Source organism: Mesoplodon densirostris, chromosome 3 (assembly GCF_025265405.1).
Source record: "Mesoplodon densirostris isolate mMesDen1 chromosome 3, mMesDen1 primary haplotype, whole genome shotgun sequence".
Lineage (NCBI taxonomy): Eukaryota > Metazoa > Chordata > Mammalia > Artiodactyla > Ziphiidae > Mesoplodon > Mesoplodon densirostris.
In genome coordinates this window covers 125,920,927-125,936,644 of record NC_082663.1, presented here as the reverse complement: position 1 = coordinate 125,936,644, position 15,718 = coordinate 125,920,927, and the positions used below count along the sequence as shown (strand labels likewise).

The 15,718-nt window shown below is 42.3% G+C and overlaps 1 protein-coding gene across 2 annotated transcripts in view; it reads left to right on the top strand.

The window, feature by feature from the left end:
- The window catches only part of PPP2R2B (protein phosphatase 2 regulatory subunit Bbeta), a 456,765-nt gene that overhangs the window by 395,996 nt on the left and 45,051 nt on the right, over nt 1–15,718 (top strand). For both annotated transcript variants that reach the window (XM_060092035.1, XM_060092036.1), the window contains 2 exons: nt 240–417; nt 14,351–14,515. In XM_060092035.1, the coding sequence (XP_059948018.1) occupies nt 240–417; nt 14,351–14,515 (343 nt within the window). The remainder of the gene's footprint in view (nt 1–239; nt 418–14,350; nt 14,516–15,718) is intronic.

Below are 15,718 nucleotides of genomic sequence, written 5' to 3'. Positions count from 1 at the left end.
ATAAAGGATGAAATTGCCCATCAGGGCTAAGGGATGGTGACATTTTTGAGGAAGGAATAAAACTAAAAGGAACCAAAGGGAATAGGAACAACATGTAATTTATCAATCTCCTTTTCTAGCTCAGAGCTCCTTTGATGTAGTCATGATTTTGTATATGATAATAAAGGGCATAAACATGCACACTCTTTTCCTAGTAAAGAGCTCTGGTTCTGAAGTGATTTGTTTCTCTTGCATTCCAGGTGCCTGTCCTGAGACCCATGGACCTGATGGTGGAGGCCACCCCGCGAAGAGTATTTGCCAATGCACACACATATCACATCAACTCCATATCAGTCAACAGCGACTATGAAACCTACATGTCAGCTGATGACCTGAGGATTAACCTATGGAACTTTGAAATAACCAATCAAAGTTTTAGTATCCTTTCTTTGGGGCCAATAACCAGTTGGCTTGAATCAAGAGTATTCAGGTATGAGCAAGCTTGGGGGAAAGTGGAATAGAAAGGGGCAATCACAATTGAAGACCTAGGGCTTGTGGAGAACTGTTCCCTTTTAAATTACATTGGCATCTGTGATACTCGTTCATCCAAACAAAGTTAGGGAAGTACTGAATTACAAGTAGTGGACCAGGATTGCCTCTGGATTAGAACTCTGAGTCAATCCCTTCATGCAGAGGCATTTATGTGTCATGAATTACAACTAGATTTGACTTTATCAACTATAAGACCAGAACTTAGAGTTCAGTATAGGGTTCCTTCCTCTTGTTAATGGATTCACAAATGGCCTATATGGACATTATGGACCACAGGTACACAGGAGATGGCTTTCATTGTATCATAATAATGAAAATAATAATGGCTGCCATTTATTGAATTCCAAGCACTGAACTGGGACTATAATGCATAGAATCTCATTTTGAAAAATGCATATATCATTATTGTCCAACTTGATGAATTTTCATAGACAGAGTACTCCTGGATAAGTAGCATCCAGATCAGAAAACCAAACTTTATTAGCAATGCTCATGTCCCCATCACACTTCTTCAGTCTCTACCTGCCAAGAGTATATTTGATATAACAACCCCATATTGACTTTATGGGGTTGTATTATTATCTTCTGTTTAGCTAAAATTTAGAGAAGTCAAGACAATTGCTGAATGAGTATCTGACCCAGTATTCTCACCCTACTATACTGACCTTCTATTTAATATTAAAAATTGGTCATTTATTCAGCACCTATCATGTGGTCCATCCTACCACAAACCTGACTCTTCACTTGAATTCCCAACCTCAGTTAATGGTTTCACCATCCAGGTAGCTAAGCAACTGACCTAAGAGTCAATATTGATCTTTTTTCCCACTCACCAGCCTCCCCACCCCACAACCCAATATCTGTGAGCCCTGCCTTTGCTTCATCTAAAATATATCTCAAATCAACTCATCTTTCTCCATCTCCATTCTACCGACCCACACTAGTACTGACCACTGTTGTCTTACCTATGTGACTGCAATAATCTACTGTCTAGTCTCCATTCTCTCTTGCTCTCCTACACACTACGTGTTCCACATAACAGAGTAGACCTTTCAACATGTAATTCAGATATCATTCCTCCCCAGATTAAAACACGCTGGTAGCTTCCTATTGAACTTAGAATAAGATCCAAGTTCTTAATTCTGGACTGCAAGATTTCACATGATAGTGTCCCTGCATCCCTCTTCGATACCCTGTCATACCAGTCTGCCCTGACTCACTCTGCTTCAGCCAACTATCCTCTTTTCTGTTCCTGGATAAACCTTGTTCTTACTTCCATTCTCTGCATGTGCTGTTCCCTCTTTCTGGAATACTCTGCCCCCAGAGTCCACATGGCTAACTATGTGTCATCATATAGACTTCAGTCTCCTGTCACCTCCTCAGAGGCACTTCCTCCCACTAACTCCCAATTAATCCCCAATAACCCTCTATCCCCGTTAACTTCATGACATGTATCACTATTTGAAATTCGTTTTTTTATTTGTGTATTTTGGGTTTCCTCATATTTGAATGTGAATTTTATGACAGAAGGAACTTTGTATGATCCATTCCTGTATCCCAGTACCTAGAATATTCTGACATACAGAAAGTACCATTTTGATTGGACATGTCAAGTTTGAAATATTAGTGGGTCACCAAAGTGGAGCTATCAGTGGATAATTAATCATGAAATAGAAGCTGGCAATTTCACCTTAAGTGTATATTAGTTACAGTACAGCTCTGAATGTTCTGATATAAAATAGACTCCATAATGGCTCAAACATACAGAAGATTATCTCTCTTATAAAGTCCAATACTGATGATCTCCATCAGCAGGCAGCCTCCTCCAATGAGTGATTCAGAGATTCAGGTTCTTTCCATCTTGTGGTTCCCCAGTGTCACCATGCTTATCTGCATCTGTACAGCAAAAGAGGAAGATTGACCACACATGGGAGACTCCTATGAGCCAGGTTCTAAAGTAGTGTGCATTCCATTGGCTAGAACTCAGTCACATGATCACATCTAACTGCAAGGCAGGCTGGGAAATGTAGTATAGCTGTTGCAAATGAGTAAAAAGACCTGGTTTAGGTACACAGTCACCTGACCTTCACCACAGAAGAGTGCTCAAGGCTTTTCAGAGTTCCCCAAGGCTTTTCAGAGAATGCAGCTGTAAGCCAGTCGTGGTGATTATGGAGACTGAGAACTGACCATTAAGACCGTGACTGGCATCTTTTGTTGATCACAGAGCAGACGCGACATACTGTCTGAGCCTAGGAGAATCTGCCTACAGATTTTGCCTGGAAGTGCAGCTGCTAACAGAACGAGTGTGGGTGGTGGTTCCCTTTCTCCCTTGACATCTATTCCAAGAGCCAGAAATCTGCTCAGTCTCAGCTGAGCTTCTGCTGTCCCCAGTCTAGGTGACATGCTTTCCAGATTTTGCCTCTAGGCCTCCAAGAGGGAGGGGAGTTTCGTTAGGCATTTTAGGAGACAGATGCCTTGGGGAGAATGCAAAAGGGACATATTAATAGCACAGTTGAGGTTATATTCTGCAGATGTGTGACAGCCTGACAGATGCTGGCATACAAATGAGACCGTGCCATTCACCCTTAAAGCAACCATATGTAAAATAATCATTGTCATCATGAGAATGATGATAACTGATATCTATACAGTTACTTTCCACCAGACCGCCCTAAGCACTGAGCAGACTGTACAAGCTGGGACCCTTTTGCTTATCGTCTCTGAAGTGCAGCCACCTCTGGGGTAGGAAGCGGCCATCTTTCAAAATAGCCTCAGAAAAACACCAATCACCAGAAAGGCCTCGATAAATCATATGTTGTGTAGCACCATTTCTATAATGCCTCTTATCCACTAAGGAGGCAGAAGAAACATGGTTCAGCATAGAAAAATGTGGGGTTCCCAAAGTATGGTATGAGCATCCCTGAGGTGGGAGGCGAGGTCCTTTTAAATACTACATGGACGTTTTTTGTTTTCATAATTATGTCTTTGTGATAATGAATATTATAAAATACAACTATCGTATCCTATGATATTACAGATACTGAAAAATCCATTTAAATTTCAAAGTGCATATACGTAAAGTATTAGTAAATATTAAGGCAAGTGGCCTTGCAATATGTTTTTGGTTTTTTTTGTTTTTTTGTTTTTTTTTCGGTATGTGGGCCTCTCACTGTTGTGGCCTCTCCCGTTGCGGAGCACAGCCTCCGGACACGCAGGCTCAACGGCCATGGCTCATGGGCCAAGCCGCTCCGCGGCATGTGGGATCCTCCCAGACCGGGGCACGAACCCGTATCCCCGGCATCGGCAGGCGGACTCTCAACCACTGCGCCACCAGGGGAAGCCCGCAATATGGTTTTTAAAAAAGTCATAACTTCTAGTGACTAGCATTTGGTGTGACATTGGCATTATAGTTAAGAGCAGATTCTTTGGAGTCCAACAAGCTTAAAATTCTCACCCAGCTCTACTACTTGCTGGCTGTGTAAGCTTTAACATGTCTTTTAACTTAGCCAAGCCTCTACTTCATGATCTGTAGAGAGGAGCTCTGAAAAAGAGGATTGTTCGAATTTTTTAAAAGGTGTTTATACACACACACACACATATCCACATATATATATATGTGTGTATATATATGCATATGTATATACATATATATACACATACATATATGCTTAGGGCAGTACCTTGCTAAGTAAATGATCAGTAAACAGGGACCACCACCAAAGGAAACTAGAAAAGTTGAGTGTTAGAAGGGTGGATTCTGTTCTGCTGGATTCATTATCTGGGTCATCTCAATTCTAGACACCTCTTTTGGTTCTGCAGTTTGATGTTCTTTGCAAGATGTTACTCATTATACCCTAGTTACCAGATATCCGCAGGGTCTCTGAGGTCCAGCCCTTGTATTTAGCACCATAACAGAGGGAAGCATTCCTAGCCTTATGGCACCTGGTCTTGAATCCTCTTCCTTCCATCTGTAGCCAGTCTGTCCCTGTTTTGTGTAACAGGTTCTGGCTTAAAGTGGTCAAACTTTGGCCTTAATGGGTTAACTACATCAGGACAATAATAAATCATTTCTAGATTAGTGATTTTCTAGGGCAAGAGGCAGCCCTAACTTTCCAATAAAAGAAAATTGCTATAAAAGGATGTTTCTTAATTATGAAAATTATGGTATACCTAGGATCCTTTGAACTCTGTTCTCAGAGCTAAGAATGAGTTGACCTGGGCTCCTACCTAGTCCAATATGGGACCTATTAAATAAATCCACATCAAGTAAAAAGTAAATATACAGTCCTCAATAACTATATAATGAGCAACTAGTTTGTGCCAGGCACTGCGATAAGCCATGGGGATATAAGAGTGAAAAGAAACAAATTTTCTGCTTTCAGAATGACATTCACCAAATAATCACACTAATGAGTGTATTATTACAAATGGAAATAAGTCCTGTGAAGAAAGGGAATATGGTTTTGTGAATGCATTTTTAAAAACCTGACGTAGACTAGGGAATAAAAGAAGGCTTTCCTGAGGACTGATTGTTAAGTGGAGATTTGTCAGAGGAAGAGTATGAGCTAACTTGGCAAAGAAGTGCGAAAAGATCAGTTCACCATGTACAAAGGTCCTGTGGCAGGAGGGAGCATGGTATGTTGGAGGAACTCAAGAAGGCCCGAGGGTGAAGTAAAGCATGGTGTGAGCAAGCTAGAAAGATGAGCCCAAGACGCACCTTGCATAAATCCAGTCTCTAGGCATGAGACAGAGGATTTCTCTGGGAGAAAACAACTGGATTCCAGGGGTACTTGATCTCTGCCTTGGTCTTTATCAGCCCTCTGCATCAGCTTCACTTGTCAACTGAGCTGAGGCCCTTTTGGATTTGATTCCCTATCAGGGGACGGTAACCACAACTCTTGGCTTCTAGCTCTGTCCCTCCTTAGTACTATGGACAGCAGTCTTCCTTTTAATCCAATAGGATTCTGCCAGGCAAGCTTTGAGGGACGCTGTGGGGCTCGTACAAATTTCTCTCCCTTGTTGCGGCTGTGGCTTTCATCCACACCTGTACATATCACTTGTACATATCACTCTTAGTCTGGCATTTAGTGTAATAGGAGAACATTCCTTCCATGCCATATATATATATATATATATATATATATATATATATATATATATATATATATATATATTTTTTTTTTTTGGCGGTACGCGGGCCTCTCACTGCTGTGGCCTCTCCTGTTGCGGAGCACAGGCTCCGGACGCGCAGGCCCAGCGGCCATGGCTCACGGTCCCAGCCGCTCTGCGGCATGTGGGATCATCCCGGACCGGGGCACGAACCCGTCTCCCCTGCATCGGCAGGCGGACTCTCAACCACTGCGCCACCAGGGAAGCCCTCCTTGCCATATCAAATGAAGCCTTTGGTGGGTTGTCTGAGGCCTGTTGCCTTGCTTGTGTGGTTGCTGACCCTCTGTATCTGACACCAGACCTAGGGCTTTTGGGGCCTGGGGATTTCTCCTCCCACAGAGCAAGCCCTTTGAGCCTCATGTTATCAGGGGAATGGGCAAGAATGCAACTCTGCAGACTTCTTTCAGACTTCTTGAATGTCCTTGGGGTGGTTATCACTAAGTAGTTGGGAAGGCAGACTCCGGAGTCAGATTCACTGGATTTGAACCCAGCTCCATCTCCTAAAATCTGTGTGACCTTGACAAGTTGCTTAACATTTCTCTGGCCCTCAATTTCCTCATCAGTTAGTGAGGATAATAATACCACCTATCTTAGGAGGCTGTTTTGAGGTTTAAATGAGGTTGTCTTGTAAAGTATTTAGCCAAGTGCCTGCACAAAGAGAAGGCTCTATAAATAGTAGCTTTTATTATTTGGGGCATATCCCCAGGCCCCTGTTCTTCTTACCTTGTTGCTTGGATCCCATTCTCTCCTAAGAAAACCACAGGCTAAATGAGCCACACTATACAGGCCTGGCATCTTGGCCTATTGACCTACTGTGAGTTTTCTGCATCTTAAAAAAAAAAAAAAAAAAAACCTTCCCTAAAGAAGGCTGCTAAGTCATAAGAATGAAGTAAAGTAAAACCCAGAAACATTTTTAATTTAATTTTTTAAATTAATTTTTATTGGAGTACAGTTGATTTACAATGTTGTGTTAGTTTCTGCTGTACAACAAAGTGAATCAGTTATACATGTACATATATGCACTCTTTTTTAGATTCCCATATAGGTCATTACAGAGTACTAAGCAGAGTTCCCTGTAGATAACTAATAAGAACCCATAAACATTTATTGAGCACTTACTATGTGCACTGGAGATGCCAAGATGAGTAAAACTCCATCCCTGATATCATGGTCCATGTAATCTGGAGGGAAGGTGAGTTCAACCAGAGAAGCAAAACCAGTAGGAGAGGGTGTGTGTGTGTGTGTGTGTGTGTGTGTGTGTGTGTGTGTGTGTGTGTGTGTGTGTGGAGAGAGAGAGAGAGAAAGAGATAGAGAGACAGATTGACATATTACCATGAATTAGCCTTGTAATTGTGTGACTGGCCAAGCAAATCCAAAGTCTGTAAGGCCAGCAGTCAGACACAGAAAAATCATAAGCAAGCTAGAACACCACAGGCATAAGCATCACAGGCCACATCCACACATGGCCATCAAGAAGGAAGATTTAGAGAGAAAGGAGAGAAACTGTAGTCTCAGCATCCATTTGGAGTCTCTTCCTCAAGGAAGACCTAAGTCTTTGTTTAAATGCCTTCCAACTGATCAGTTCAGGCCCACCCAGGATAATCTCCCTTATGATTAAATTAAAGCAACTGGTTAGGGCCTTTAACCATATCTGCACCATCCCTCACAGCAACACCTAGATTACTGTTTGACTGAATAACTGTGAAAGCTTGTGCATATGTGCAAAGTGGCTGCTTTCTCTCTTTTGTCCTTCAACTCACGTGAGAGAACAAACCTTGTTAGCCTACCACAACCAGAAACATTTTAGAATTGTTTAGTCTAACCAAGTTAACATATCACAAAGCTACCAAAGTGAGTATGTGGACAGAGGGAGACAGACATGTAACCATACTAAGGAAGATGAGACTAACAGTTTGGGGGAGCCTCTATGAAGTAGCAGGTATATTACATCATCTCCTATAGTTTTCTTCCTCTCTTTGTTGATAAACTAACAAGTTCAAAGGCATTTGAGATTAGGTAACTGGTCACAGGATTGGGGATTAAAATCTAGATCTGTCTCACTCTATACTCCAGTAAAATGTACTCTATCACACTATCTTAAATTACTCAAATAATAATACACGTTAAGTGTATTCATAGAGGTGCGTTCAAGGTGCTGTGGATACACAGAAAGAGTCGTGAAAGAAGGGCTAGAACACTTCATACAGAAAGTAACACTTGGGTTGGCCTTTGAATGAAGTATTGAGTATTTTCTAATGGAGAAATGTCAAGCTCTGTGTCACATGAATAGGAAAGAGGCTGTGGTTATGGGACTTTCACATACCCCCCCACCCCCAGTCATAAAGGACATCTTATCCCAGTGTCTTTTGAGCTCAACACATACGTAAAAGCAGTACCTAATAGGGCACCATGTGTCTCTTTGTCAGTCCTCTCATATTGAGTCTAGCGATTGGCAAAACCCTCCGTGAATATTTGCACACTGGCTTTTTTTAAGCTCTTAAGAGAGGAATATCCCTTGGAGTCCTCTTTGGAGATTTCCAGTGTGTTATCATCAAGCAACATGTCCATTCAGCTGACAAGATCTGGATGCTTTGTAATCACTACTTTATATCCAAAGATTAAATTGAGACTTTGGAAAGGAAATAAAGACTTCAAAGAAACTCATGTGCTCTAAAATGGAATCCAACTCTAATATGCTCAGTTTTCAAGGCCATGGTAAGGCTATTCTCCACCTTCAGTATTGGCAGACTTTAAGTGCTATCTGAAAAGCTTCAACTGCTTTTGCACATGGGTATCTTACCCAGGTAAACTTAGATTCCACTCTCCAGCTCGACCTGCAGACAGGCCTCCTGCTGGACTCTGCTCTCATTGGTTGGCTTAGATAAAAAGAAAGGGGAAAAAAAAAGAACCTTGTCAGTATCAGCAAAATTAGCAGTGATAAAGACAGAAGCATACGAGGACACCTTCAAAAGCCCACAAACCTAATGCGTATAAAAGCTATCTTTGGAAAAATGGATGTTTTCTTTGAAAGTTGGGATTATTCAGTCCAGTGTAAAGCCCTTTAATAAATAGCTTTTTCTCCATTATCTTATTTGATCATCAAAATTTCTCAGAGACTGACAGAGTTAACAGAATGATACCCATCCAAAGGCAAAGAAACTGAAACCCAGAGAGATAAAATGATTTTCCCATGTTCTCCGAGCAAAATAGAGTTGGAATCAATACTGAATCCCAATCTTTTGACCCCATTTTGTTACAATTACAGTATTTATCACAGTATTATCTTCAGTTTTACCCAGAGATGAGGTTCCTGGTCTCTCAACTCTCTCAGAGATGGTTCTAAGCCAAGGAAACTACTTTTTTTTAACTGTTCGTTTTCTTGGTTTAATAATATGTATTCATTATAGAGACTATAAAATGACCTATAATCTCACCATCTAATTTTGTGTATATACAACGAATTTACATCGAAATTTTAACTTAATGCTAGCTAACTCAACAATAAGGGCTCAGAAAAATAAGTTAATAAGGAAATAAAAGAAAAGGGAAAATTTTTTTAATTCTTGATTTATCCAGGAAGCTTTCTCCTGTTCAGTCTAGGGCCACACACACACACACACGTGTGCACATACACACCCCACCCACTCACACATATATACTTTCTCACTTCCCTGCTTTATTTGTCTGTTTAGCAGTTATTACTACCTAATATACTGTATATTCTATTTATTTATTTATCTTGTTTAGTGACCATGTCCCCTACTAGAATATAGGCTCCACAGATCAGGGGGATTTTTGGTCTGCTTTGGTCACTGCTGTATCCCCTGTACCTAGAAAAACCCTGGCAGATTCTTTGTGAATGTTTATGAAATACATGAAGGAACAAATGAATGAATGGACCCAATCTAGGGTTACTGAAGGATAACTTAATGCCAGCCTTAGAATCTAATCCCCCTGTAAGATATAACTATGTTTCCTTCCATTCTGTTCTCTCTCTCTCTCTCTCATTTTTTTCACATGGCTATGATCAGACTGTATATATTGTGTATCTAACTTACCTCACCTAAAATTATACATGTATATAATAAGCAAAGAAAATATCTTTTCCCATCTTAAAATACTACAACTTCATTAAAAGAAAATGTGAAAGTGAAAACTCACAATTGAAAAGAAAAATATTCATAGACCCATCCCATTGGAATTATCACTAACATTTGGTACTTTTGCCTTTTAGGTCATCAGTTTCAGAGTTTAAGTTTTAAATGACATTATGGTCACACTAAAGATAGAATTTTTCCTACAAGTTTTTTAACAGACTTGGCATTTCATTGCATAAACAGTTAAATGAGATCGATCAGAATTTACTTAATCGTTTCCCTATTTCTGTATATTTAGGCTGTTGTCAATTTTTTTCTTTTATAATATCACAATAGACTTTTTTTTATGAAAAGCTTTTCCAAATTTGGGTTTAAGGAAATTACTTTTGAATGGTCCCTATGCTACCCTCTAGCATCCTGCCATAATCCCCTTCATCCCCTCACCCCACTGCTGATGTAATTTATGGCTCTGGCTTCTTATTTGTTTGAAGCTCATCCCTTAAGGGGTGACCTCCCAGTGTCTTCAATTATTATTTTAAATGATGCCTTAGGCCATTGCCTGGCACAGCAGTGCCCTCACCTTCCCACCTTCGGCCTTCCAAGCATGGAGCTCAGCTGCCAAACTGGCTGTGCCCCCTCCGGTCTTCAGCACTGCTTCCAGAGTCCCAGCAGAGAGGCAGATTAACCCCTTTTGTTAGCAGAGGTAATTTGCCTGGGCTCCGCATTAATAAGGAATGCCGTAAGCGGTTGGGGTCAGGATGAACAGATCTGTCAAGCCCCAGGGTTAATTTAATAGCAATCTGTTGGCTTTCTGCCTTGTATATTAGCCGTGACTCCAGTGCTCTGTTTTGCTTTTGCCGTTTGGTTCTTTGGGACAACAGGGAAATAATTTGGATAGAGAGCTCTAAAAGATAGGAGAGAGAAAATTGACTGTCAACATGCATCATTCCATTTCCAAGGTAACACAGGGAGCCCCGCACTGCTCCTCTCCTTTCTCCTTCGCTCCCAACATGAAGGGCACAACCACGTATGCTGGAGGCGTGCATCTCCCTTTAGAACAGTGTAAGGGAAAAGGCTGTGTTTCTAGGTGATGCAGATGTGAAATATGCTCTCTTGTCATCCCCGTAAGCCATTGGATTTTTGGAAACTAGACTCCTTCTCCCAAATGTTTTTAGAGCTCAGAAAATCCTCGGCAGTTAACAGTTCAAGAAATCCCTTCTCACGTTTCTGTCTCACCTTACGGTTCCAAAAAAAAAAAAAAAAAATCATCACATCAAAGAACACAAAAATCCTAGGTCCGATGCTGTGTCCAAATTCTGGTTCTGAAACATGTAGCCCCCAGCGTGGTCGGTGAATTGAGAGAGCACAGGTTCAAAGCAGAATCCCTGTTGGATTAGCCACGGGAGTTTCCAGAGAGCCAGAATTACATCACTCGGAAAGGCTGGCTCTGTGAGGGCCATTCATCAGGGGAGGAGAGTGGAGTGTGGTCAAGAACCCAGGCTCTAGAGTTGGACAAACTTGGGTTCAAATCCCAGCTCCACCCTCTATGGTCATATGGCCTTGAGTAACTTAACATCAGTCACTGTTTCCTCTGCCAGAAAATAGGCCTATTAATAATATTAACGTCATAAGGGTGAGATGAAGGTCAAACGAGACAATGCATGGCACGTGATAAACATTAACTACTGCTTATTATTATCTTCCTTTTTGTCCTTGTCATCACAGTTACTAAAAAGAGGATTGGAGTCATGGTTTCTCCCCTGAACCCCATAGAGTCAGACCCAGACAAGCCCTCTAGTCAAAAGGGAGATGCTTGGGGATGAGGGATGGTGGGCAGGCTTAGAGGTCCAGGATGGGTGGAAGGAAGGAAGGAGGAAGGGTCCAGAGGCAGCAACCCTAAGCAGACTCAGTTCTGATGCAGTTCTTGATGGTGGAGGATGCTCCTGGTTTCATATGTATGTTTAAGCCCTTCATTTTCACACATTCTAACTTTTGGGCTTTATTTTTAGGTGAGAAAAAAATAACCGTAGATGTGGCACCTCCCGCTACCACACAGCCAAGATCCCTTCCAGTTAAGCTTGTTTTTAGAGCTATACTGGTAGAGGTTGAGAAAGCTGACACCAGATTTTCTTGCCCTATTTTGGGAAAAGAGAAACATGCTCACTGGCACAGTAGGGTATGGAGGCTCTTTCTGGAGGGTGATAAAATCTGACAACAGCTGAACACTAACCTCTGCTTAACCCCACCCTGTATCATGGCCACAAAGCCCAGGGCATGGGTCAGGGGACTGGGGAGAACATCAGAGCTGAAGCTTGGGGCCTCCTTCTGGGGGGCACTGGCCCCTGCTCCCCAGCAAGTGATGCTAACTGCAATAATATTTATAACTCTGGTAGCAGTTGAGTTGAAAGGTAGTATTTTGTGAATCAAAGGAACCCACATGCTCTGGAGACCCAAGAAATATTTGCATCTGGATTCGTGAGGGAAATCGTAGTAAAATGAAATGTTAGTTGTCTCAAGCTAATTTTAGGGAAAAAAACCCAACAGGGTTTATAAGAGGTAATTGAAAGGGAAAGAGGCACAAACAAATATAAAGCCATTATTGCACCAGATTACATGCCGGAGCATGGGTGATGTTTGATAATAGGTGACTACTTTGTTAGTGCTAATGTGACTAAAAATATCAGTACAATTACTCGTACCTCATCTAAACTCTACGGAGGAGATTATGCTCCCAACTTCACAAAAAGCATAGGAGACTTTTATCCAACCCAGTCTAATAGCATCATCTGTATCAAGTCACTGCTTGTTGATTCAATGCAGTGTTTTCCAAAATGTGATATATAAGCTCCTGGCACAGACATAAATATGTTCATTTTAATGGTTAAAAGGATTTATCTTAGGTACGGTATATTATTTAAAATGTAACTAGCTCATTAAACCCATGATTTTATGAATATTGGATTACTGCTTAGACAAGGCTAAGTAAAGAAAAAAGTGAGTCGATTTAAGTTGTGGAGAAAAAAGGTTAAGTTAAAAAATGCTACCTAGTGATATACAGGTGGGGTGAAATCACGAATGTGACTCAAAAGTGAGAATCATTTTGGTTCACAATGTCCACATCACAAGGCCTGTTCCTTTGCAGGAAGTTGCTGGGTCCTTGGACAGCACCTCAGCCCCAGCCAGGTACCACCGTACCTGGACCCAGGTCTCCCGAGCTCTCAGTAGAGGTGGGAAGGGATCAGCCCAAACTCACTCCTACTGAAGACGTTTGTTTCCACTGGGTCGCCATCATAGATGAAAGGCCAAATGTTTCATTTCATTACACAAGGATGTGGTCTTTAAAAATAGAGGTATAATAATTCTTGATCAGAAAGGAAAATACTGAGGAGGAAAAAACCCTATGATAAAACTAACGGTATATTCCATTGGAGGCTAAAACTGTCATGCTGTACAATTGGATGGCTTCTTTTTAATGCTTAAACTCCCACATAAGCTCTAAAGCGAATCACAGCTTACAGAGACTTGAGGTCCTGTATATCTTCAATAAGAGAAATTTTGCGTAATTACTAAAGAGTACAAATCTTGCACCTGGGATAAAATCCTAGTACTGACACTCTTTAGCCATGTGACTTGGGGCAAGTTACTTACATACACTGAGCCTCCGTTTCCCCCCTTGAAATAATGGGGGTAAGAAAGTGCTGATTATAGAGCTGTTATAAGGATTAAATGAAATAAAGTACATGCTATGCTTTGCACAGTGACTGACCTATAGTCAGTGCTCAATAAATGGTAGCTGCTATTATTATCGACATATTATTTAAAAACATATTATTTAAAAACATCTAAGGGATTTCATGGAAGAGGATTTGTAGTCTGTCCTAGATATCATGTATCAGCCCAGGAGTTTAGATAAAAATTCAAATATATTGGATTATTTAGTTGGAATATATTGGATTATTTATTTGGAATGGGGCTGGTTTCTTAACCACTGTTGTAAAATGAGAAATGAAAGCCTTTGCAACTTGATACATTTTAGCATGATTGCATGAGCAGGTAACTTTGATGTGATGGGGCATCTACATGTTATGAGGGACGAAATCCTGAAAAGGAGCCAGGGAGACCTGAGTTCTAGTGCTGCCTATGGCCACTGAGTAACCCTGGGCCTCAGCTGCCTGGGACCACTAATACCTGCCTATTTGCTCACAGAGTTATGATGAGGATCCCCCGTGTGTGCTCATTGCTAACATGGTACAGTAAAATAAGGCGGTGAGGGCTTCCCTGGTGGCTCAGTGGTTGAGAGTCCGCCTGCCGATGCAGGGGACACGGGTTCGTGCCCCGGTCCGGGAGGATCCCACATGCCGCAGAGTGGCTGGGCCTGTGAGCCATGGCCGCTGAGCCTGTGCTTCCAGAGCCTGTGCTCCACAACAGGAGAGGCCACAACAGTGAGAGCCCTGCGTACCGCAAAAAAAAATAATAATAATAAGGCGGTGATGCTATAGTTACCCCCAAGGCTCCCCGTTCTCCTGGTCCCCTCCTTGACTCGTCTGTGCCAGATATCGTTGACATCAAGCCGGCCAACATGGAGGAGCTCACAGAGGTGATCACAGCGGCCGAGTTCCACCCCCATCACTGCAACACCTTCGTGTACAGCAGCAGCAAAGGGACAATCCGGCTGTGTGACATGCGGGCGTCGGCCCTGTGTGACAGGCACACCAAATGTGAGTAGCCAGCAGCCCAGGGCTCGTGGCAGGGATGGGCCACTGGCCCCTGATGTGTGGGAGGAGAAGGGGGAGGGCCTGGAGGGGTTTGATCTCCTTTCCCACCTCAGACACACTGAGAGTAAAGAAACTACACGTGTTGGCCTGACCCGGGAGTCAGTTCCATGTTTGGTATTTGATAAAGAGGAAACCTCACATTCAATCCCACAAACATTGGCTTCTGGCTGTGGAATACAGAGATGAATAAGACATGAGCCCTGTCACGTAACATTGTGACATGATCTGAATTATGTTTTAAGATTCCTCTTGCTGCTCTGGGGAGAATGAACCTGCAGAGTAGGAGTGGGGGGACCAGTTAGGGCATGGTTGCGATATCCAGGCAAGAGATGCAGGTGACCTGGACAAGGGCAGGGTGTGGAAATGGAGAGGAGTGGACGGGCTCTGGACAGATCTTGGCAGTAGAGTTAACTGGACTTGCTGGACAGTGTGGGAGGCTGAGAATATACAGGAATCAAGAATAGCAGCTGGGGACGCTAAGTTAGCACTGTATTGTGTATTTGAATGTTCTTAAGAGAATAGGTCTTAAAAGTTCTCATCATAAAAAAAATTGTAACTATGCATGGTGATGAATGTTAACTAAACTCATTGTGGTGATTATTTTGCAATATATACATGTATCAAATCATTATGCTGTTCACCTAAAACTAATATAATGTTATATGTGAATTATACCTCAACTTAAAAAAAAATAGCAGCTGGGGGAAAGGGTTAGTGGCTTCTTGGAGAGAATGAGGCTTTGGGAACCAGCACCCTAGAAGGCCCAGTGATTCTAGTGGGCACCAGGGAAGGGCTTCAGAGAGAAGGGATGGGATAAAGTCCACCAGGCTGACAGGCCCTGCGGTCACGCTGGAGTTTTCAGGTCATTGACTGAGCAAAGCAGCTCAGAACTAGTGGGGGCTGAGTGCTTGGGGGCCAAAGGCTAAGACCGATGTAAGCAGGTGAAGCAAGAGTCAGCTGTGGTAGCCAGAATGGGCCTGGAGCTAGCAGAGGGCAGTGGTCACCCATGTCCAGTGTCAGACTAAATACCGTGCAGCTGCCAAGATGTTCAGGAGCCATGAGAGCTGTTTGTCTGGCCAGCACCTTCTGCCGGGTGCCACTCTGCCACTACAGCCTGGACAGCTGGGAGTGAAGACCTTTCTCTCC